Raw genomic sequence first — 22,197 nt, 5'->3', positions numbered from 1 at the left:
AGCATTAGGTACGCATTTTTATTCCTGTATCTTGTTCTCTTTACTCATCACCACCGCCAGCACCGGCGCCCACTTGCTGGGCGGTCTTGCCGCTGCAAATGTCGTCAACACGGAGAAGCAAGCATGCGGACTATCCAAAAAGTTAGTGATTGTAAACAGTAGCAGTGTTAATGTCAACTTACCTCAACAGCGGTCTTGATGCTCTGGAGCTTAACCGCCTCAGGTTCCCATACGCCGTATTCCTTCATGTCGACCAGGTTACCCGAGTCACCGTCAAGACCCCATGTGGTCTCTCCCTCGACGTGCTTGGCCCTCATACGGGTCAGCACGCGAATAGGGCTGGCGCCGGCGTTCTGTGCTAGTGTTCGGGGAATGACTTCCATGGCATCGGCCACGGCCTTGTAGGGCCACTGCTGGACACCCTCAATGCTCTTGGCCAGCTGGCTCAGCTTGACGGAGACGGCCATCTCAATGGCACCACCGCCAGGGGACAAGCGGGGGTGGAAGATAACGTTGCGGGCCACGGCCATAGCGTCCTGCAGGTTCCGCTCGACCTCGTTGATGATGTCCTTCGAGGGACCGCGAAGGATGATGGTGCAAGCCTTGGGGTTCTTGCATTTCCGGAGGAAGGTGAAGTACTCATCACCGATCTTCTCGATTTCGAACAGTCCGCAGCCGGTTCCGATGTCGGATTCCTGGAGGTCGTCGACACGGTTGACGATGGTGGCACCGGTAGCGCGGGCAATACGGTTGTTATCCGTCTTCCTCACTCGGCGGAGGGCGGTGATGTCGGCCTTCACCAGATAATGCTGGGCGAGATCTGCCAGATGGTTAGACAGGGGGCGGGGGAGGACGAAAAAAAGGCAATGGTTCCTTACCGGAGACACCCTTCTCAGTGATGACAACGTCAGGCTTCAAGGCGATAATAGCATCACACATGTGCTTGACCTGCTCCTCCTCAATCTGCAGGATACGGTTCCAGTCGTCCTCCTTGGAGACCTCGATGTTGGTCTGAGATTCACCCTTCTTGTACTCCAACGGGCAGTCCAGCAAAAGGACGCGGGGGTTCTCGATCCTTCTCCGCATCTTGGGGTGCGTAATATCTTTGTTGACCATGACCCCGTCGATGACCTCGCTGTCTTCAATCTGACCACCGGGGATCTTCTCAACACGGGCGTACCGCTTAATATCAACCTCCCGCTTGCCACCGCCGGCGTCGAAGGAGACCGTCCGGACAGCCTTCAAGGCCAGGCTGCACATCAGCTGCGACCATCTGGAAGAGAATTTTGTTCCGATCGAGGACTCGATAAGGGAGTACATGGCTTTGTCGTCGTCGATATCCACGGGCACCGAGACCTCCTCCACAATGGCGAGAGCGTCGGCCAACGCACGCTTGAAGGCCGAGATGATGACGACGGGGTGGATGTTACGCTCGAGTTGGGGGATAGCCTGGGCAAGCATTTCACCGGCTTTCACCGTCAGCGTGTAATTACCAAAGCCAATGCAGGGCGGGGAATACCAAGAATGATAACCGTCGTGGTTCCGTCTCCAACTTCCTCGTCTTGGGTTCGACTGAGCTCGATCATGCTCTTCGCGGCGGGGTGTGACACCTCGATTTCTCGGAGAATGGCGTGGCCGTCGTTGGTCAGGACGATACCTCCCATCGGATCCAGAAGCATCTTCAGCATAGCCTTAGGTCCCAGGCATGACCGGATAATATCCGCAACACTGTAACGATAATCTCCACGTTAGCATCGAGAGCGGGCGAACTGTAAGATCGGATTGAGTCCCACGTACGTCTTTGCGGCGGTAATATTCGACATCTGCGCTTTACGACCGACCTGTCTTTCACCACCGCCTGCGTTGAGGAAAACCACGGGAGCTTGCATGGTTGCTGTATTCTGTTCTCAAAATTCTTCAAAAGGACGAGGACAGAGGAGCAAGGAGAGGCCGTTCAAAGGGTCAAGAGGTGGGGGATATCAAAAGGCTTCATTATCAAATTCTCCCGTGCGGGAGGGCGGCCTCAGGCTCACTCACCGCCCGCGAATCCCCTTTAGGCTTAGCGCTTCCCTTTACGACGCCGTCTTTCTACAGTACATTCTTGACTTGAATTTCTTCTTTCTTCCATTTTTCTTTCATCTTTCATCTCCTGTATCATGCTGATCTGCAGTGGATAGATAACATTGATATGTTTCCGATAGCTGGAATTGTTATCCCTTCACTCTGATGACGTACCCAATCCCAGATAACAAAACATGAATATCCATCCTCCAACCTTTGCTGGAAAAGAAGAGAAAGAAAAGCCCCAGTCCAGACTTCAGCAAAATAACAGCCTCTCTCACTTTCTCAATAACATGCTTAACCTCTGAAAACTCTTCTTAACCCGCACACGCACAGCAGACATGATTGTCTTGCCAAACTGGCCCCTCTTGCCCCCTCGTCGCTGCTGCATCTTGTCCTCATCCCCTGCTTCCAGCACATGAATCTCCGAGACATAGTCCGCGGCGAACTTCTCTTCAGGCACGTCAATGCATCTACCACTATTGCATCTCGCCAGCGCGTTCCTCTCAAAAGACCCCACGCGGCCGAGGAAGATATGCCGTCCTGACATCGTCCCGCCATAGTAGCGATCCGATGAAGTCCGCATATCGTGCTCGTCAATTATGTAGGCTGCCATTGCTTCATCTATGCCCTCGCGCTCAAACGGATCTAGATCCATGTCCGCCACTTCTCTTGTCCCTCGCGACATATTCATCTCCTGGTCTGTTGACCTGCGAGCCATCACGTTCCGAACCCATCTGTCTGCGTAGCTATCGTTGGTTCGAGGTGAGCGTGTACCCTTGCGTATGACCATGGTCATGTTCATGTTCATGTTCACATTCACAGCCAAAGCGATGTTTTCCGGCTTCTGGCTGAATCGACGGACTCTCTCGCGTTGGATCTCGCGCATCGTGCGTTGCAGTTGGACCGGGAGCTGGGCCAAGGCGGTTTCATCGAGATCGAAGAGCACTTCTTCTTCGTCTTCGGTGGAGGAGTCGTCTGGGTGAGGGTTCCATGGGCGAGAGATAGCGCTGGAGTCGGAGCTGGAACTGGAGCTGGTGGTGCTAGAGGGGTATTGGAGTTGGCTTGTCATGGTGATGTGGGTGTGACTTTTTATGTGTGTGTGGTCGTAGACTTGTTTATAATTTGGGTGTCTTGTCCAATGCATGAGAGTGAGGTTGCTGTATGTTGGGTTGAGAGTGATTAGAGGTTCAGTCCTTGGGAGCTGGCTGGCTGGAGGACGAGGTAAGTAAACAAACGACAGGCTAGACTGCAGGCGACGACATGAGCAAGCTTTGCAATACTCACGTTGATCGATACAAGGCACTCACTGTGCATGTATTCTCATCTTGCCTGACATGCGGTCAAGCGGTGGAGCATTTGACTCTCACAGACGGAACGTACAAATAGAATCAAACCAGATACCTTGGACTTTTGAAGCAAGAGATGAGCCCTGTGCATGCTGAGCGTCTTTGTGTGGGCGACAACAGCAGCTAGTGCAAATCCACCTGCACACATCACCAGCACTTAAACGGGCACGAAGATTCTTCCTGTGCACTCCCTTTTCTACTAGCCTTGACCAACTTCTTGAAACTAAGTGGAGAATGAACTATGTAAAATATGAATCCAATTATGTCTTTGTTTGTTGATTGTATATTACATGGGTTAAACGATATATCATAGCTGAAACGTTCTCACAAAGAGGAACCCAACTGAAACCAAGCACCTGGTTATCTTCCCACTCGAACCAAAACACCTCACACAAGCCTCAAAATCTAGAACTCCCGACTCTCCCCAATATTGCAAACATCAAACACCCCCTCTTCCGGAATCTCATGTTTCTTCAAAGCCTCTTTCAGCAGCCTTGGGGGCTCCAGAATATCTTCCTCGGTCAGGACCCACGTACCCCAGTGCATGCCCAGGGCTCTGCGACACTTGGTATCCTGGAAGATTTGGACTGCGTCATGGGGGTCCGCGTGCATGGGACTCATAAAGAAACGAGGTTTGTAGGCGCCAATTGGGATCAAGCCTAGGTCGAAGGGACCTCGGTGCTGGCCAACTTCCTTGAAAGCAGGACATGATGGGAATGTATATTCAGCAGAGTGGTCATCAACGTGATCAGGAAGTTCCGGCACAGTGCGATACCCGGTGTCTCTGTATCCATAAACATGTGTCAGCTATGGCGACATGGGAAAAATTCCAAAAGGGCTATCCACGTACCCAGCGAAATATACCTTGCGGCCTCCAGATTCGACAGACCACGAAGCCCACAACGTCTTACAGCGATCAAACAGTCCTCGGTTGGTGGTATGCTGGCAGGGCAAACAGCTGATGCGCGCCTGGATATCAGCTGGGCTTGAGCCAGTGCTCGCGGATGTCTCTAGTGGAGAGAGCGAGATATCGCGCTGCTCCCACCAGTCGAGTTCCGTGACGTTGTGGATGCCCGATTCCGCAAACCATTGCTTGTTGCCGAGGGGGGCGAAAAAGTGGCAGTTGGGATGGCGCTTGGAGATCTCCTTGATGGTCGGGTAGGACAGATGGTCGTAATGGTTATGCGAGATCACTACCGCGTCGATGGTCGGTAAATCCTGGATCGCGCAGGGCAATTCAGTGTAACGTTTCGGACCTAGCCACGAGAAAGGGGAACACCGATCCTCAAACACAGGGTCGAACAGCACCCGCAGCCCGCCGGGAAATTCAACGTAGTAGCAGGCATGACCTAGCCAGGTTGCTCGTAGGCCGGAGGTTTCTCGCGAGGGCAAGAACTCTGGTTTTTGAACGGGCACCGTGGGAGGCGTCGTGTCTGGTCGATGGCCTTTTCCGGTGATTTGACGACTATACAGCATTAGACAGTATGATCGAGTTGAGGATGGACGCGATCACCTACCCAAGTAATTTCATAATATTCTGGAAAGTTGGTCCTCCCGTCCAAGAGCTGCATCAGGCAATCAGCTTTGAGCTTATTGAGCGCGGCGCAACAGAGCACAGCAAGACTTACTCCCAGGGATTGACGAATCCATTCGAAGCATGATGGCTCTTCTCCTTCGCGTCTTCGGGACCCGCAGAAACCGGCGACGCCGACACCGTGATGGAATATAGAATGGCAGCAGTAGAGGTGCTCATTGTGCGTCTTCCAGCAGATGAGCTTGGCGAAGGAACCGACCGACGGAAGCAATGCCAATGACGAAGAAACGATCGCATGCTGGTCCAGAACCGGCGCAGGCGTTCTTTAAATACCAGAATGCAGGCAGGACCGGACAGCGACAACGTCACCCACGTGGATGCCTTCTGGGCGTTGGCTCAGACTTTGCAATCTGCAAATCACCGGCCAGGATCAGCGACAGAGTTCTTGACAGCTCGTGTCAGCCAAATTTAACAAAAGAGAAACCAATCGCCGCATAAGTCCGAAGAGTCCTAACGCCGTAAACTCCGAGTGGTTGTTTAGCTGGACAAGTTGGTGACAGGAGTCTTGTTAGAGATCGACCAGCAAAATACAACACATAGTTGGACGGCGAATTCAATTGACAAATTCACACTCAAACTCCTTCTTCGACCTGATAATTTTAGTAGAAAGTGACAATTGAGCCTGATAGTATGGATGTGGGATGATACATCTCGGTCCGTCTTAACTCCGCCCGCCGATATTCGCACGCCCAGAGTCAAACTTCCTCTTTCTTCCACGACGCCCGCTTCACTGTGATGGACGCGAATGGATCGTCAACGGGGCTGCCTGCGCCTGGCGATTTGATCGCTCAGCGAAAGGATGCGATCCAGGCAGCAGCACAGCCCACAGAAGATGGGCTCTTTGCTCAACTTACCAACAATCCGTTCTTCACTGCGGTAAGCCCCATGCGCTAGTAGCATCTTTGTGATGGCAATTGAATCTAAGTGCAGCCTCGTGGTAGGGATTCGGTCTCGCCGGCCTGGGAGCAGGTCTGAGTTTCGCCCAAAAAGGCGTTCGTCATGGCGCCGCGCTTCTTCGCCGGCGCATGCTCGTCGACGTCGAAATCAGCATCAAGGACGACTCGTATCCTTGGTTCCTGCATTGGATGACCCTCTACCAACAATTGCAACTCAACACGGCTCGGTCCGCCGCCAGCAGGTCTGGCTTCGTGGAATCCATGCTCCAGAAATTGACCCCCGGAATGCGCCATCTCTCTATTCAAACGCAGAAAGTCGAGCACGCCAACGGATCGATGCATACTCAGTTCGCGCTGGTTCCGGGCCCCGGGAAACACATCCTCCGCTACAAAAATGCGTTCATCTTCGTCAACCGCATGCGCGAGAACAAGTCGCAGGATTTACAGACGGGTCGGCCGTGGGAAACGATCACCCTGACCACGCTCTACTCGCACCGTCATATCTTCGAAGAGCTGTTCTTGGAGGCGCATGCGTATGCCGCGCGATCGCACGAGGGAAAGACGTCGATCTATAACAGTTGGGGCACCGAGTGGCGGCTTTTTGGTCAGCCGCGGCGGAAACGGCCCTTGGAGTCGGTGGTTTTGGACGAGGGAGTCAAGGAGCGGATCGTGGAGGATGTGAAGGACTTTGCCGACAGCGGGAAATGGTATTATGATCGCGGAATCCCCTACCGACGCGGATATCTGCTGTACGGTCCGCCGGGAACCGGGAAAAGTTCGTTCATCCAGGCCCTGGCCGGTGAGCTGAACTACGACATCGCCATTTTGAACCTGAGCGAGCGAGGTTTGACCGACGATCGGTTGAACCATCTGCTGACCATCGTACCAAACCGCACCCTGGTCCTGCTGGAAGATGTCGACGCCGCGTTCTCGAACCGACGAGAGCAAACCGACGCGGACGGATACCGCGGCGCCAACGTGACCTTCTCTGGTCTGCTCAATGCCTTGGACGGTGTAGCCAGCGCCGAGGAGCGAATCATCTTCCTCACCACCAATCACGTTGAGCGACTCGACCCGGCCTTGGTTCGCCCCGGACGGGTTGACATGACCGTGCGTCTTGGAGAGGTGTCTCGCTACCAAGTGGGATGTCTCTGGGATCGCTTCTACAGCGAATTGGACACGACGGGCGCATACCGACAGGCCTTCCTCGATCGGTTACACGACCTGGGCCTCATCGAGAACGAACAAGGCGAGAAGGCCGATCGATCCAAGAGCACCAGCGCGGCCGCTCTGCAGGGATTGTTTTTGTACAATAAGGGCAATATGGAGGGCGCGATCGCAATGGCCGAGGGGCTCACGGTTAGTCTGCATGATGAGGCGATGGAATAGAGCCATATGACATGGCGATCACCTGTATAATATTATGAATTTCTGTATGAATATATTATTAGTCCTGGGATTGTAGATGTGACTGTGTTTGGAGAACCGGGGACGCCAATCATCGGCCTCGGCTGTCTCGTCACCATCACACTGACACAACACCCTGAGATAGGCTCTGGCCAGAAGAATGTGCACAATTCAAATCTCTATCCCAAAGTTTATATCGCAGACACTGACGGTGATTATCTAGTCTATTTGAAACGCTATTCGACCGCGTCGGTGAGTGAAGGGCTCAATCAAGGAAATGCGACCGTCCATCTTCTTCACGGCGACCTTAGTTTATCCCAGCGTCATCCACTGGACAAATCATCTTCTCGGGTTCAGCAGTTTTCGAAGCGCCGCTAACTAGGCCCTGCCGTCTCCTGTGTGCCTCCGGGGTGCAGCTCCGCCAGCAGCCAGCGAGAGGTCGAGCTTAAGCGCCGCTCGGTCAATTATGCAGCCCATGCCTGTTCTTCACACTAGGCCGAGCCTCTCACCGTTCAGATCCTTGACGCCTTCGCTCTGATAGGCCTCTTCGGTGTTTTTTTATAGGAATCCTTCAGGCCAAGAAGTGCGACCATGAGGGGTATATGTCACATTCGTTTCCGTGCTTGATATCTTTTCTTTTTCCACTCCGGACTATGCGGATGCTGGATATATTCCCCTCTTCGCGTCGATAGTCCACGACGTTGCTTTCAATTTGAGCTGGTTCTACAGGATTTCACGACTCATTATGAGCCAATTTCAACTCTTTCCACCTCCTTCGCCCACGAGGGTCTCGAAGAATCCGTTTCGCAGGGAGCTTAGGCGACAAACTGAGACTATCAAGCCTGCCAGTCCAATTCCGCTGGAGGATCTGAGTAATAAGAAACCCAACACAGAGACTGTGCTCCTTCGGATTATCGAAGATACGAATGACATCAAACCGCCGCCAAAGGCTCGCATCGCCAAGTCAAATGCAACTTCTACTCCGGAAAAGGCCCCGGAGAAACGGTCGACGCGATTGCCCTCCAAGGCCAGCTCCCAGAATACACCAGAATGGGACCTGCTTTCGAAGGAAATCGAATTAAATTCGCCAGCAGGGAGCAGCGTGCGCTCTGTCCAGAAAGCTCCGCAACACTCTGAATCGCCAGAAATTCAGATGAAGTCAATGTTCCCTCGGTATAATCCCAATGTGCCTCTCAGCGAGCAGCAGTACTATCCCGGAGCCTCGAGTCAGAGTTCCCGGTCTCACAAGCCCAAAAATCTAACGCTGTCGCCTCAGCCGGAGATTGATCGTGCTTTAGGGCCCAAGACGGTGCCTGCCAGCGTGGTGAACTTTCCATTGGGTGCGCTTGATCCGGCAGACGAAGTCCAATATTCCTCTGCTGCAGAGCTTCAGGATCTGTGGGAAGCTGCCAACGGCCAACGACCTCAGGACCTGTCGGGGACTTTCAATCTGCGCATGGCACGGTTAGTATATCTGTATCTCTAAATTTGTATAAGATACTGACAAAACAAGAACTGATCCTGCCATTTTCACATTCGGCGAGCCTCAATCACCGTTCTACACCATGCAGACCTACTCCACCGACGAGCTATCCATCACTCGCACCAACCCGTCCAACGCCAACAGCAGCGTCCCGATCATGATGCTCAAACTCGAAGACCGTGGTCGTCGCCAGCCACCCAACGACGGCCTTGTATCGCGCCTCTTCTCTCGCCTCGCCGCCATGCTCGCCATCGAACAAGCCCAAGAGCTGACCCGACAACACCGACTCGGGCCCGTCGAGGCCGCTGAAGTCGAAGGCGACGCTCTCGAACGCGCCGCAGCCCAGGAATCTTGCCGTCTGACCTGGAATCACACCCAGCAACTCTACGAGCTCCATCACCCATCTCTCGCAAAGTCCCAGCCGCCGGCCCTCGTTGGCGCTGTCGGCATCCCGCTCTCTCCCGCGCCGTCTAAATACTCAGGGACTCTTCACATCAGCATCTCGACGCCATCCCGGGACTCCAAACACCCTAATAACCAACAACCGCCCACCATCATCGTCACGACCCCATTACCGGCTAATGCTGTCGAGTCCGCCAACGTGGCCGCCACGCCGCGCACCTCCACCCTCCCACTGACCGAGTCCGACGACCCCTTGGCCTCACTCGACCTAGGCACCATGACCCTTTCCATCTCCGCCGCCATCGTCACCATAATCCCGTCCCTGTATGCCATCGACTCGCTGATGAGCGCTATGCTGGCCGTCGCTGTATCAGATGAATCGACGAACCCGATCCTCGCCGACATGCCACTCTACGATCCGCATGCCCAGAGTCAAACCTCCTCTTTCTTCCACGACGCCCGCTTCACCGGAAAGTTAGTCGCTACGCTCGCCGAACGCGACGATACCGAACAAAGTAACCAGCTTATGGCGCGGATCCGATCCGCGTCTTCATCTGCGCGCACGAAACGAGATCCCAGGACGTGGCTTCGATGGTGGAATCGGTCTACGACTGAGCCTGAGACCGGAGAAGACCAATCCCAATCCATCGCAGCCCCGAAGACCAAGACAAAAAGCAAGCCGAAGAAGAGCAAAAACCAGAAAATCGTCGTCGAGGAATTTGACCTCGAACGATACGGTCGATATGGGCATAGTTCGTCGCGCGAAGGCCAGAAACTACCGGGTGCGACACGCGGCGTGCTGCGGGTTCTTTTCTGGGGGTTGAATCTGGTGGTGCATGTTTTAACGATTGTCGTGAAGGTGATGGCGTGGATGTTGGTCAATGTGACCAGGTGTGTGACGAGTCAGAAGATTTAAGGATATGGGTGGATGGGTGGATATGTAGAGGTTGGGTAAGTATATATCTTCGGTTCATTTATTTATCTAGGTATTTATTTGGGTTCTAGGAGGGCATTCACTTTTGTGTTCATGGTTATTTCCCTTTTATTATCTTTTTTCTTGCCCTTTTTTTTCTTTTCTTTTTTTAGGTTCAGCAGAGATTGGCCGATTAATATTGAACTTATGATGAATGACACGTCTACATATTTATGCCCTCATGAAACTTCCTTCCACTTTTTAACCTAAACACAATATTAATACGGACAAGATTGGAATAGATCCCTCCATCCAAACAATAAACAACCATCCTTTATAAGCCAGAACCCAGTATCCACCAATCCCCGATGAACCAAAAGAGTTGAAAGACAGAAACAGGTAAACATGCCGATGAAGTCACAGCCTCGGTGATACATGGTTACAGCGCAACACGGAGCACGGGGAATGGGTGGTAGACCTGCATCGCATCTACTCCATACAGTCTACTCCATTCCCGGGCAAAGTTTATCATCTCAACTCGGTACCATATTTATTTCCTTTTAGAATCAGGTCCGAGGTACGACGGATGTGGAGTCAGGAGGTCTACACCACTGCGAGGACTCTACAGGGGTGGTTTATATGTCGAGTTTGTCTCGTCTAATTCAGCGATTTGTTAGAACTATTTAGAGCTGGGTATACCGTGGGCAAGCACATCAAACCATAAGTGCAGTAGCATGATATCACAAGTACATATCTCGCAAGACATACTCCGTAGACCAAAATAAAATAACCCTACGATTCAAGCCTTTAAGATCTACGCAAGAGAGAAAAATGAAATCAAAATACCATACCATGCCCAAGCATCAGGAAAAGATCTCCGCGCATTGACTGCAGTACGAAACCTCATAAAATGTCCGCTGGGAATTGAGTTTTCTTCTCTTCAGGTGAATCAAAGCCCACTCACTGACTGACCAAACCAAAGACCAACTAACTCCCTGAGCCTATCTGCCAGTGTGTTAGATAGTGTACTCCGTACTCCGTAGGTGTCTACTCATCCTCCACCCCTTATGTGATATTTTCTACATTCCGACGACAACCATCCCGGGAAGTGGCAAATACATACTTCGCGTGTCACAGAATCGACTGCACCGCAGCTAGGTGCTCCGGGGTAACCAGACAGGCGATGTCAGCCATGAAACGGAACGATGGAGGCTGAGTGAGGCCTAAGTATGTTTTATTGTAGATTTGCCATGCGGAAGTATTTGCCTATCTATCTACTATCTACTCCGTAGGTGAGGATACTGCAGTCATCCCTGGATTCAGCTGATTGATAGATTGGAGCGATAGAGTCTACTCCGTACGGGGCTATGCGTGGGAGGAGATATGCGGAGGTGAATTGATAACTGCGCCTACAGTGAACAAAAAAAAAAAAAAAAAAAAAAGGAAAGATAGATGAGTAAATTGACAGGTAAATAAATTTTCAAATGGAGTAGATACTCAATCATTTCATTCAAGGACCATAACACTGTGAACTTTGTCTGGATCAATATCTGGCTAGAGGTAGACTAAAATTTAGCCCTAACAACTCCTTCCCCTACTTTAACCATATCAATAAAGACAAGCTAAAAAGTAAACAACCCTCAACATGAACAAAAACCAATTTCAATTCCAACACACCCTAATCTCAGAACCCAAGTACTCCGGAGTAAATGGGAAGAACAAGCAAAACACGATCACCACCCCCTAGCATCCCAAGTTCCCACATTCCACATCCCCTTCTTTACCCCTGTCCCCCGGTCTACCTATGTAACGCGCCAAAATCAAGGCGAGACGGACCATAGAAGGGAAGAGTCCTTAGAATTCTCCGCTACAACACGTTCCATATCCCGTGTCCCGTGTCCCGTGTCTCGTCGCGCCTCTATCCAGGGATGAACCAAACGGAGGATGAATGAGTTATGTGTGATGTAAGTTATGTTGACGGGGCACGACGACGCGGCCGATCTATTTACCTTGATAGATTATATAGGGGTGTCTCACTTCGTTCGCGAGCTGCTGGATCTTTTTCTGTTTGGCATCGTTAAAGGTTTGTTTTCTTTTGTGGTTCATTTGAGTTGGATCGACACTCGTTCTTTCTTCCCATCACCTATACACTCGCTCGTTCGGTCTTTGTTTCTGCTACGGTCGTTTGGATATCATATCCCAATCACATACATTTACATATTACGACTTTTTGAATTCATATATCAGAGACGAGTAAAGAAAGCAAAATGCGTACCGCTTTTATCTTCGCAACTCTCGCCACCACCTTGGTGGCATTGAACCCTCAAGCTGAGGGCGAGGTACATACATCTATACATCCATACATCCCAGTAACGACCACACCTAACCAACCCCAGGCCAACACCAACACCCCCGAAAGCTCCTCCCTGCACGTCCCCCAGCGCGCCAGCTCACCCATGGTACGCGTCGGCGAGGACACCAACATCCCCGAAACAGGCGTCTCCCATGACGCTAACGTCCCCGCGACCAAGCCCGACGCTGGAAAAGACACGGCCACGCACGTGGACAACAGCGGCGAGCGTCCCGAGGTTGTCACGGACTTGAAGACTCCGTCCGCCGAGGACTCATCGAGCAAAGACGCGGACGCGGACAAGAACAAGCACGCGGCTGACGATAAGGAGGAGGCAGAGGACGAGTCCCTCCCGGAGCTGGTGAACAAGTATTTCCCGAAAGTTGGACAGCTGTTGTTCCCTACCAGCTCGAGTAGCGCGGTCCCGAGCCCGACGATTGGTGCTGCGGCTGCGGCCTCAGCGAAAGGGGAGCTGTTCCATTTCGACGATCAGAGCGCTGATCAGCAGTCCGGGGGCAAGAAGAGGGCTGTCGCGCCTCAGGCGGCTCCCGCGCCTGCTGTGACTGAGAATGCGGGCATGATTGCAGATGAGGAGGCTGTTTATCGCACTGTGACGAAGACCGAGACGGATTGTACGTGCGCGAGCTCGGTCAATGGTGTGATGGCGAAGGAGACTGGAGCTAGTGTTGTCCCTGCGCCGTTGCCGGTTCATAGTTCGAACGCGGTCGTGGCGACGGAGAGTGTCGTGCCCATGCCCAGTGGTGTGGATCCCTTGGCTGCGACCCCGACTGCCGCGACTCACGTGCATGCTGCCCTGACTGAGGAAAGTGCTGAGCCGAGTGTCCATGGAGTGCGCACGGAGGTGACCTCCGGCTCGGTGCTTGTGCATAGCGTCTCGACGCCGGCGATTAGATCGATGACCCGTACCGTGGTGGCCTCGGCGACCCCGACGGCCGGTGTCGCGCACAGTGCGTTCGTGGGCGAGGTGGCTTCGTCGTCTGAGGCGTCGATGCCGACGGGCGTGGATCCCCAGCGGAACAGCAAGGATGAACAGCTGTTCACTGGTGGCGCGGCGTGGACGGGCCCCCGCGAGATGGTGGTGATGGGAGTGACTGGATTCTTGGCGGTGATGATGATGCTGTAATGGAGGGTTCAGTTCCTGAGTGAGGCTGTGGTAATGACTGTTAATGATGGGATGGACCAAGGCGGGTTGCACTCGTGTTTCTGTCAATGGAATTATTATATTATTATGTTAATTAATGCGGAGTCTTCGTCCAAGTTCAAATACAAATGCCAAAAGAATGAATATCCAATGTTCCAAAAGCACAGCTCCTCTCAGCTATCTTATGCATGAACGGCTTGCTGCACCTTGGGGTACAGCTGCACCAACCGGTTGTATAGATCTGGATGATCCTGGATCATGACCTGCGGGTCCCACGCCATTGCGGCGAAAATTGTCTCGATGCCGCTACTCATCGGCGTCATAAATACCTGACACACCTGCAGACCGATCACAAACGCAAATGCCATGATCACTGCCGTAAAGTCACCGCCCTGGTTGTAGCTGGGATGCGTAAATTGCAGATACAGATACGCCAGCAAAGCGCACACGTACGACACGAACACCGAGCCCATCGTCAGCACGGGCCCGATGAGGCAATCTGCAGCCAGGGCATCCACGCCTCGGTCTTTCATCATCTTCCACGTATCCTTCGCCGAGGGGATATACGCCTTGCCATACAAAGCGATGTGGCAGAACGCGTACCGGTTGAAGAAGGTCACAAGCCAGTCCAGCAGTGAGATGAGACATCCAAGGATCCAGAAGGCGATGCTGCCTACTAGACTGCCCTCGGAAGCTTCATGGCGCTGTGCGACGGAGCATGCTTGCCGCAGCATGTTGATGATGGCAAGGATCAAGCTCCCGAAGCTGATGCTACCAAAGGAATATGTCGTGGCGCGTCGGAAGGCGCCGCGGGTTGCGCCTTTGGGCATTCCATCAGGTGAACCGCCAAAGAAATACCAGGAGCCGTACACTCCGGCGATGGTCGTGTGGATGGTGTTCTTCCACCACTCGCTGAACCAGTACATGGCGAACGTCACGTAGACCACCAAGCCAACCACCCTGCCCGTGCTACAACCGCCATTGGTACATGACGGGTTGCTGCCGCTGCCATTCGGCTCGTAGGCGACATAGATTGACACCAGTGTCACGGAAAACCACGCAGCGAATGCCACCGTCACGATGCCGCCGATCGCGCTCACCAAAAACATATGTCCGTAGCGTCGAGACACGTCGATCGAGGTTTCCATCATGAACGCGGTGAACGGGATGCGCGGAATCCAGCTGATGAAGCAGATAATGGCAAAGACCCCGAATATGAGGAACACAATGCCTCCTCCGTACTGCTTGCGCACGATGTAGTAGATACCGGTAGCCAGGGCAAACACAATGTTCAGAATCCCCGTCGCCCAGATGAAAAACTTGGGGAAGTAGCGAGCTCCAAGAAAATAGGCCCAAGAGAAGGCCAGCGCCACGCAGAGTACGAAGATAAACAAAACCAAGGTGTTTGTATCCAGTGAAAAGTCGTTAACCGAGTCGTAGATACCTCCGCCGTTGAACCCTTTGTACTTGGAGTACCGATGGATTGCGATTCCCGAAACTGCGACATAGCCTAGAAAGACAGCAATGAGCTTCATGAATTAGCTATGGTCCCTTGAAAATGGGTTTGAGAGCTCAGATATACCAAAAGCCCTGCCCAGATGTCGTTAAACTTTGGTTTCTCGACCTTGAACGCCTCGTCAAAGCCATAGACTGCCTGGTTGTAGGTCGGTGGAGCTCCCTGCGGCGGCGGTGGTCCCTGTGGAGGTTTGGGCTCTCCGGTCCTTTGATAGCCACGGTCATATTGATAGTTCTGATCATAGCCTTGGTGATTGTTGTTGTACATAGGCTGCTGTTGCGGCGGGGGTTGAGGACGGCCGTCACCGAAGTTTTGGCCGGGATTATAATAGCTCGCTGCCTGTCCACTCATGGTCGCATACTCCAGCTGCACCCAGCTGTACTAGAGGAATCGTAATATAAGAGGCGGCGGGTATCGGAAGGGACTGTGAGGGAAAGAAGGAAGAAAAGACTGAGGACGGACAAGGCACGAGGTGGAGAGAACGGCGCAAGGGGGAGCAAGCAGGAGTTCCTGGCACCCTTCCGCATGCGTCGCTCTTCCAGTCCAGGGCGTCATGGTGATGAGACGAACCGATTCGAGTGCCAATCACAAGGCCGAGCAGCGCCAAGTCGCGCCCAAGAGAAGCGAGAAACTCAAAGCTCGGTGTTCAGCCCTATCAAGGATCTGCCTGAAGGTGTTTGGGTGGAGAAGTCGAGCTGCAATCTGCTCAAGTCAACGCAGAGTTTTCCAAAGGGTATCCAAAATGGGTAAAAAATAAGTAAAAATAAAGGGCGCTTCATGCTGAAATTTTATGTACATCGTCAAAACATTCCAAGTTCAGAGTTATCTCTTTTCGTCTTCTTCCAAGACAGATCCATCCTAGCTCCCACCAAGATCGTCCTTCCAATGCAGGTTCCAAAATTGAGTCAGACCCATAAATCCCTTGCCAAGTCGCTTCGGTGCAGGAAATTAACATAGTACACATTAGAAGGTGGATGTTTGTGGTTTCAAACCACCCAAAAGATAAAAAGAATGACGGGGTAGTGTTATCCAACGCAACCTGTGAAAAACAATAATAAACAGCACTTGTCGGGTATCAATATATAAGTAAAAAAAGACAAAATCCAAATCCAAATGCAGTCCATGCATATCTCGCAACACATTTTTGCTGGCCGGTCTTCATTTACCGGAATGCATGGTGTCTCATATGTCGCCATCCATCGGCAATGCTGCGTTCGATCCCGGGGATCGGCGATCTGCCGCGAGTGGTCCATTCATCGGTGGCAGCCTGGAGTTGGCCTTTGCTGAGTGCCTGCGATCGCCGCAGCTTCTCCTGTCGAACGGCCGCCCGTCGAGATGCTCGCAACTCGTCGATGCGACCTTGTCCCACGCGATTTCGTCGCGCAAAACACTCATCCATCAAGTGGTTGGCATCCAACAGTCGTTTAGGTACTGCCTGCACGACCTGGAATACCTCCATCGGGTCCGAGACGGCCATGATATCTCTCTCGCATGCCTTGAAAATGGCGAGAGACACGCGGAAGAATGTTTTAGACCCTTCAAAGAAGAAGACATCCCACACTCGCAGGGTCGTCTCCAGCGGCAGCGTGCCAATAAAGACCGACATCAACCAGTTGGTCAGCCCCAGTGTGATGTCCGGGAGGCGAGAGTGGACGGTCAGCGGGGGCGGTTTGGACCTGGGCGACGAACCGGTGTTGGCAATTTTGCTGTAGGCATTGGGTAGCGTTTCTCTCAGTAGTACCATGAGAAGCCAGAGATCGATGTTGGCTCCCTCCAGACTGATCTCGTGGGTGCCGGGAAGGTATACCGTCGTGATGATGTGCAACATCCAGAAGGCTTTCTCTTCCGTGAGAAAGAGAAGAAGCATTCCGGTGATGAAGTTGAGCGACTGGGTGTACCCCACCTGGGGGTTGTGCAGGGAGAACGCATACAGCACTCGTCGTAGAGACTCGATCATCTGCGTCTCGACGGTCACGGAGGAAAATTTCGGGTTGCTGCTACCAGAGTCGTTGGCCTGGGCCTCCGGCTTGAAGTGAATGTTGTCGGGAAAGGTGCGATGCAGGTCACGCTCGATGTGCTCCTTGTCGTCGTTGCTCGGGGATTCCATCGCCTGCTTCACGAGTTGATCGTACAGCCCCGGATTCCGATTCAGGTGTTCAAAGCCTCCGGCATACCAGAACCAGGCCGCACCTCGATATTCAGACGGGATTCCTTTGCGCACAAAACGCTTCATCTTGTTCGATTTCGGGGGAAACGTCGTGGGATCCTCGGTCGGCAAGCCACTCTCCCTGAGAAGTTCAACCCATTTTGTCCTCCGAGTCGCAGCAAACGCAGTGTAGGGGCCGTTCCAGGCCTCGTACTGGTCCAGGGTGACGTGGTGGCTAGCTTTCCGGAATCCATAGCGATCCCGAGTGTCTGTTCCCGGTAGAAGTTGTGGTGGCACAATCCCGGGAATAAACACTTTGGTGTCCTTTGGGACGCTGTTGGCAGGCGGATCCGGACCGCTCTCTTCCAACATCTCATGGGGCGGTTGCTCCTCCGGCTTCGCTTCGCCCAGGAATTGCTTGTCCACCGTGTTCTGGTCTGGTGGGCTCAAGGCCGGCAGTGGCGGTACCGGTGGCAGGTCCTCAGTCGGATCCATGACCGGCGAACGTTCATCGGACGTATAGCCATCGTCGATGGTGAGTTCCGTGGGCGGACGCGGACTCAATGGTCGCACCTTGGTTTCTCCGTGGAACTCTGGCGACGCAGGTTCTTCCGTCACGTCGCTGAACCCGTCCAGGTACATGGAGATGGCATCTTCAACACTCATGCCTCCGTCCTTCTCGTGCGGCCCGTCGGGCGTGTCCGGAGAAAGATCGGTGATCGAGCTACTTTTCGTCAGAACGCTGCTGCGCTCCGTGCCGCTGGTCTGCTCGATGCTGGACCGCGAGGTCATAGCGGAATTGACGCTCGAGCGCATCGCGTCCTCCCCGTGGGCATCAGACGATGCATGGGGCGGACGCGGTATTGCGAGCCCATGCGTGACGAAAGGATCGTTGGAGGGGCTGTCCCCGAGGCGAAGACGTCGAGGGTTCAATCGTGATGTAGATTTAGAGGCCCGCAATCCGGGGGTCTTTCGATGAGATGGACGATCGACGTCGCCATCTCGTCGGGCTGTTTTAGAGGGGCGCTCTTGAGGATGAATAGGGAAAGTTGGCGTGCGCAGCGCCGGGCCGTAGATGGTGAATTCGTCGCCCGTGCCATGGTGAGGGGAAACGGAGCGCAGGAAGGGATCATGCAAGGGCAGCGGTTGTTCCAGGTGCTTTCGAGGGGAACGAGGGATCGGCGGAGGGCGATGTACGGGGGGCCGACGAGACGAACCGGCAGTCGACGGCCGCGAAGGTGAAGGAGGATTGATTCTCAAGGGATCAAGGCGAGGAGGATTAGGGATTCGGCGACGACTGGGAAGATCATGATTGCCCGTAGGCGTTGGATAACGAGCGTTTCCATTTCCTGTGACCATGGCCACGAGATAATACCCAGATCCCGCTGGACATTTGTCGATCCGAAAAAGAACGAGGGAGAAAACGAGCGTGAAGCCAGAAGCAAGTCCACCGTTAGACAAGACCGGGCTAAGTTTTGGGGGCGAGAACGAAATGAGTTTCTTTTCTTTTTCTTTTTGCCTCTCTCTCGTCAGGAGATCGATCAGAATAAATAAGAAAAAGAAAGGAAACGGAATGAGAGGAGCCGATCGGATTGGATCGAGCAAAGAGTAAACGAGTGAGCGCGTCGGGGAGACGGGCGGCAACGGTGCAAACGAGCGGATGCGAATCGGAGAGCAGCTCAAGTCGGCGCCAAAAGAAACAGTCGAAATTGGATCAATCCATTGGAGATGACAATCACGATCCTACCAGCGATTCAAATGGCGGCTCCATCCCATGACCGGTGAGAATGAGAGTCAGAGGGAAAAGAGAGAAGAAGAGGAAGATTAGAAGAGAGAAGAAGCCGGAGCAGGAAGGGGGAAAAGACAAGAAGTAAAAAAGCGGAAAAGGAAAGATAATCAAAAAATGAAAAATAATCAAATAAAATGAAATGAAATAAAAAATAAAAAATAAAAAAGGGGACTGCCCACTGGTTCGGGCTTAGTGCCGTATCGACCCTGTTTTTGTGGTATTTGGGGGTTTCAGAATGACTTCATCTTCTCTCGTTGTTCTTTGTTCTTTGTGCTGGACAGGATCATATCACTTCTTCTCTCCGTACTCTGTACAGAATAGTTCCTACAGTTCCTTCTGCAGGTTACACAATAATGTGAGCCGTCAACGCGGCGGGCGGATCTCTTGACATGTTATATGCAGCCGTCATGCATGCATCCATGGATGGAACCGAACGCATCACTTTGTTTTTGACTTTGAACCTAGCTCTCCTCGAGTTATCCATGGGTCGCATCCGAGGAACCTCTCGCCAGCTTGCCTTTCGACGTTCTGTCAGACTGTCATACGGTATACATCAGAAATGACTGCTCCGTCTTCCGCTTGCTGGGTATGACGCCATCCCCAACTCGAGGCAGCGAAAAGGATCAAAGTTCCCAACTTCAAGTTCCCACAGCTCAAATCCCCAATCCCAACCATACACAGTCTGTAACTCTGGTAAACAACTCCCGCTACGGCGAATGTCTTCAATAAGAAGTCTAGTGGAGCGGTGGTTTCATCTTCCCTTTGTCCGATCCACCCGTCGAAGCCTCCAAGAAGGACCGTCATCCGGAAGCCCTCCGGGCATGAAACGGCGCCTTCACTTAGGGAACTAGATCGGATGATCCTGATTCGCACCCGAATCCTAATAACCGCTCTCCTTGCATGCGCGAGTCCTCCGTTCGGGCCTCGTCATCCCTTGTTATTCGTCCGTCTTGGGGGGTTTGAACCGTTTGATGTTTAGACGTCGCTGACCAGGGGGCGGAAAACGGTCGTCATGGTGGGTGTGATTGGTGGTCTACTCATCACTTTCCTCGACTACTATCCGGCTTTCTGAATCAGCGAGTGCGGAGTTGAATCGGAAGCTACCTGACCAGGAACTCTCTCCGTTAATAGACCCGTCCACGGCGTCCAGAGACCCTGACGGGCTAAAGGAAAGTCGGCAAATACTAACCACATTATTAATCCACCAGAAAGGAAAATGAACAAAAGCAACAGAGGAAAAATCTGCACTTTCATTTGATTTCGGTGCCCATCCGCCATCCTTCCGTCGTGGTGAAATTAGCTCGGAGACGCTATACTCGATTGACATCAACCAGGCGGCAGATCTCGTGGGTCGATGACTCGATGGCGTCCAGGAATAGCGACGAACCGACTATGCCAATTTCGCGGCAAAGTTCAGGATCAATTGTTGTCGATGCCTCGTCCGGCTTCCTGTCAAAATTCAGGATGATAGACATGCGGAGTATGTCATCTCATTTCCCGGCGGGAATCGGCCACCGTGTTGTTCTTCTTCGAATCCTCAAATCCGAGGCTGAGGCTGGGCTGGGCTGAGCAGTGAGCTGTCCATTCGGTAAACCTGAGGGTCCGCTTTTTCTGGAGATATTGAAATATTGACTCCGTAATATTAATTGGTATTTTGGGTCCCATGCACGAGCCAGGAACTTCCGTTCGATCTGGACCGTCGACTGACTTTTTATTTACTTATGGTTTGTTTACCTTCAGCATCACTTCGTGAACGGTGAGGTCATGCCGGTGGAACGCGCGCCCGTTCAAAATTTCCTGAACCAAGGCACAGTCCCGTTCGTACGGAGCTCACCATCGATCGAGGATCCTCTCCGATTCTAGAACCCTGGGATTTGGGTTCTAAGCGGCACAACACGGCTTCATGTGAACCTGCAATCTACAGAGTATAGACAGCAAAGTAAGACGTCTGTCCCGTACAAGGCCAAGAGTCTGTCGAATTAACGGGGTGGGTCTAAATCTATCCATCCATGGAATTCCAAGGACGAATATCCAGCGCGGCAGATGCCCACCATCCGAACCATGTCTAGCGTGAAGATATCCAGGAACTCGCGCGAATAGCGATGCGACATTACTCGCCTAGGGTCTTCAAGGTTCAAAACTAGAAATGTGGGCGGCTATGCATTAACCCTAGTTTTCCCCGGTCTGCATCCATCCATATCTTGCTCGAAGTCATCAGCCGACCGTCAAACTCGCATGCGTTGTGTTTGTTGCACCGTCCCACCACAGCTGTTGACTGCTACAGTTTTTCCACTGGACCCCAAGGTTTTGTGCCTTACATTTCGGAGAGCATATAAATTTGCATCGCCCCCTTATTCCGAGCCCTCGTTCCTGTGCCTGTGGCACGACCGAATGCTTGACGCTGACAGACACGTTCCGTCCAGTGGTGACGGACAAGGCTGACCCCGAGTCTTACCTGCAGGCATTAAGACCACCACCATATTACTCCGATTAGAGGACCTGAGCCGGCCATAAATCACGGGAAATAATGCTTGCATCACGACCCATAAATAGTACATCCCGCATAAGTCTAAAATCAATCAGGTCTAGAGTATATACAGCTCAGCATTTCCATTTTTGTCGGCTTTTCGATACTATAATTCAGGATCCGACGGGAGATTCTCACACTAGCTGAGGCTGAGTCTATGGTCTAGATATTAAACATGGGGGGCCGTTTACAAAGACCAACGGTTGCAGGCACCTACTTATCTATTCAAGGCTTTCAGCAGCAACTTCGTCAGCACGGCACAACCCTTGTTCTTGGCTGATTCTGCATGTCATGCTCGAGATGCAGGACAGATAATGTACCTGCTGCACTCATGATGTGAAAATGGGGCAATGCACCGCTTCGTAGGTACTTGCTTAGCCGTGCTGATTGTTTGTTGGTATACATATGTAGATGGATGGGATTTCTGCAGTTTATTCCGTTAGACTTTACTTTTTTTCGTCTTTCTTTTGTACTGCTCATTTAGGTACTGAGTATGTACGGATACACAACAATTCACATCACTATCCTAGATACTTTATCAGCAATATATAATACAATCAAACTAGCCATGCACACCTCTACACTCTCTTCCCAATTCCTAA

At 52.4% G+C, this 22,197-nt stretch overlaps 8 protein-coding genes across 8 annotated transcripts; 3 read left to right on the top strand and 5 right to left on the bottom strand.

Moving 5' to 3' along the window:
- Positions 1 to 40: 40 nt before the first annotated feature.
- KD926_003025 (chaperonin-containing T-complex subunit CCT3) lies at positions 41 to 1,889 on the bottom strand (the record flags this gene model as incomplete). Its single annotated transcript, XM_053097307.1, has 5 exons — positions 41 to 130; positions 183 to 820; positions 879 to 1,449; positions 1,494 to 1,728; positions 1,798 to 1,889. 5 exons carry the CDS (start codon positions 1,887 to 1,889, stop codon positions 41 to 43), a joined length of 1,626 nt encoding a protein of 541 aa, XP_052958656.1.
- A 449-nt stretch (positions 1,890 to 2,338) lies between these two features.
- Positions 2,339 to 3,133, bottom strand: KD926_003024 (uncharacterized protein; the record flags this gene model as incomplete). The annotated part of the gene is made up of 1 exon (XM_053097306.1): positions 2,339 to 3,133. One exon carries the CDS (start codon positions 3,131 to 3,133, stop codon positions 2,339 to 2,341), a length of 795 nt encoding a protein of 264 aa, XP_052958655.1.
- Positions 3,134 to 3,815: 682 nt separating this feature from the next.
- Positions 3,816 to 5,163, bottom strand: KD926_003023 (putative Zn-dependent hydrolase/oxidoreductase family protein; the record flags this gene model as incomplete). The annotated part of the gene is made up of 4 exons (XM_053097305.1): positions 3,816 to 4,194; positions 4,261 to 4,875; positions 4,928 to 4,975; positions 5,039 to 5,163. 4 exons carry the CDS (start codon positions 5,161 to 5,163, stop codon positions 3,816 to 3,818), a joined length of 1,167 nt encoding a protein of 388 aa, XP_052958654.1.
- Positions 5,164 to 5,739: 576 nt separating this feature from the next.
- KD926_003022 (bifunctional AAA family ATPase chaperone/translocase BCS1) lies at positions 5,740 to 7,289 on the top strand (the record flags this gene model as incomplete). The annotated part of the gene is made up of 2 exons (XM_053097304.1): positions 5,740 to 5,880; positions 5,946 to 7,289. The coding sequence occupies 2 exons, from the start codon at positions 5,740 to 5,742 to the stop codon at positions 7,287 to 7,289; spliced, it is 1,485 nt and encodes a 494-aa protein (XP_052958653.1).
- Positions 7,290 to 8,052: 763 nt separating this feature from the next.
- Positions 8,053 to 10,108, top strand: KD926_003021 (uncharacterized protein; the record flags this gene model as incomplete). The annotated part of the gene is made up of 2 exons (XM_053097303.1): positions 8,053 to 8,771; positions 8,821 to 10,108. The coding sequence occupies 2 exons, from the start codon at positions 8,053 to 8,055 to the stop codon at positions 10,106 to 10,108; spliced, it is 2,007 nt and encodes a 668-aa protein (XP_052958652.1).
- Positions 10,109 to 12,372: 2,264 nt separating this feature from the next.
- On the top strand, positions 12,373 to 13,599 carry KD926_003020 (uncharacterized protein; the record flags this gene model as incomplete). Its single annotated transcript, XM_053097302.1, has 2 exons — positions 12,373 to 12,444; positions 12,502 to 13,599. The coding sequence occupies 2 exons, from the start codon at positions 12,373 to 12,375 to the stop codon at positions 13,597 to 13,599; spliced, it is 1,170 nt and encodes a 389-aa protein (XP_052958651.1).
- Positions 13,600 to 13,799: 200 nt separating this feature from the next.
- On the bottom strand, positions 13,800 to 15,688 carry KD926_003019 (choline transporter-like family protein; the record flags this gene model as incomplete). Its single annotated transcript, XM_053097301.1, has 3 exons — positions 13,800 to 15,146; positions 15,200 to 15,514; positions 15,596 to 15,688. 3 exons carry the CDS (start codon positions 15,686 to 15,688, stop codon positions 13,800 to 13,802), a joined length of 1,755 nt encoding a protein of 584 aa, XP_052958650.1.
- A 607-nt stretch (positions 15,689 to 16,295) lies between these two features.
- KD926_003018 (putative GTPase activating protein (Gyp3)) lies at positions 16,296 to 18,638 on the bottom strand (the record flags this gene model as incomplete). The annotated part of the gene is made up of 1 exon (XM_053097299.1): positions 16,296 to 18,638. The coding sequence occupies one exon, from the start codon at positions 18,636 to 18,638 to the stop codon at positions 16,296 to 16,298; it is 2,343 nt and encodes a 780-aa protein (XP_052958649.1).
- Positions 18,639 to 22,197: the final 3,559 nt, after the last annotated feature.

The sequence above is a fragment of the Aspergillus affinis genome (assembly GCF_023601865.1).
Source record: "Aspergillus affinis strain CMG 70 chromosome Unknown NODE_16_length_405296_cov_86_143545, whole genome shotgun sequence".
Taxonomy (NCBI): domain Eukaryota; kingdom Fungi; phylum Ascomycota; class Eurotiomycetes; order Eurotiales; family Aspergillaceae; genus Aspergillus; species Aspergillus affinis.
This window is presented reverse-complemented; position numbering and strand designations above follow the sequence as displayed.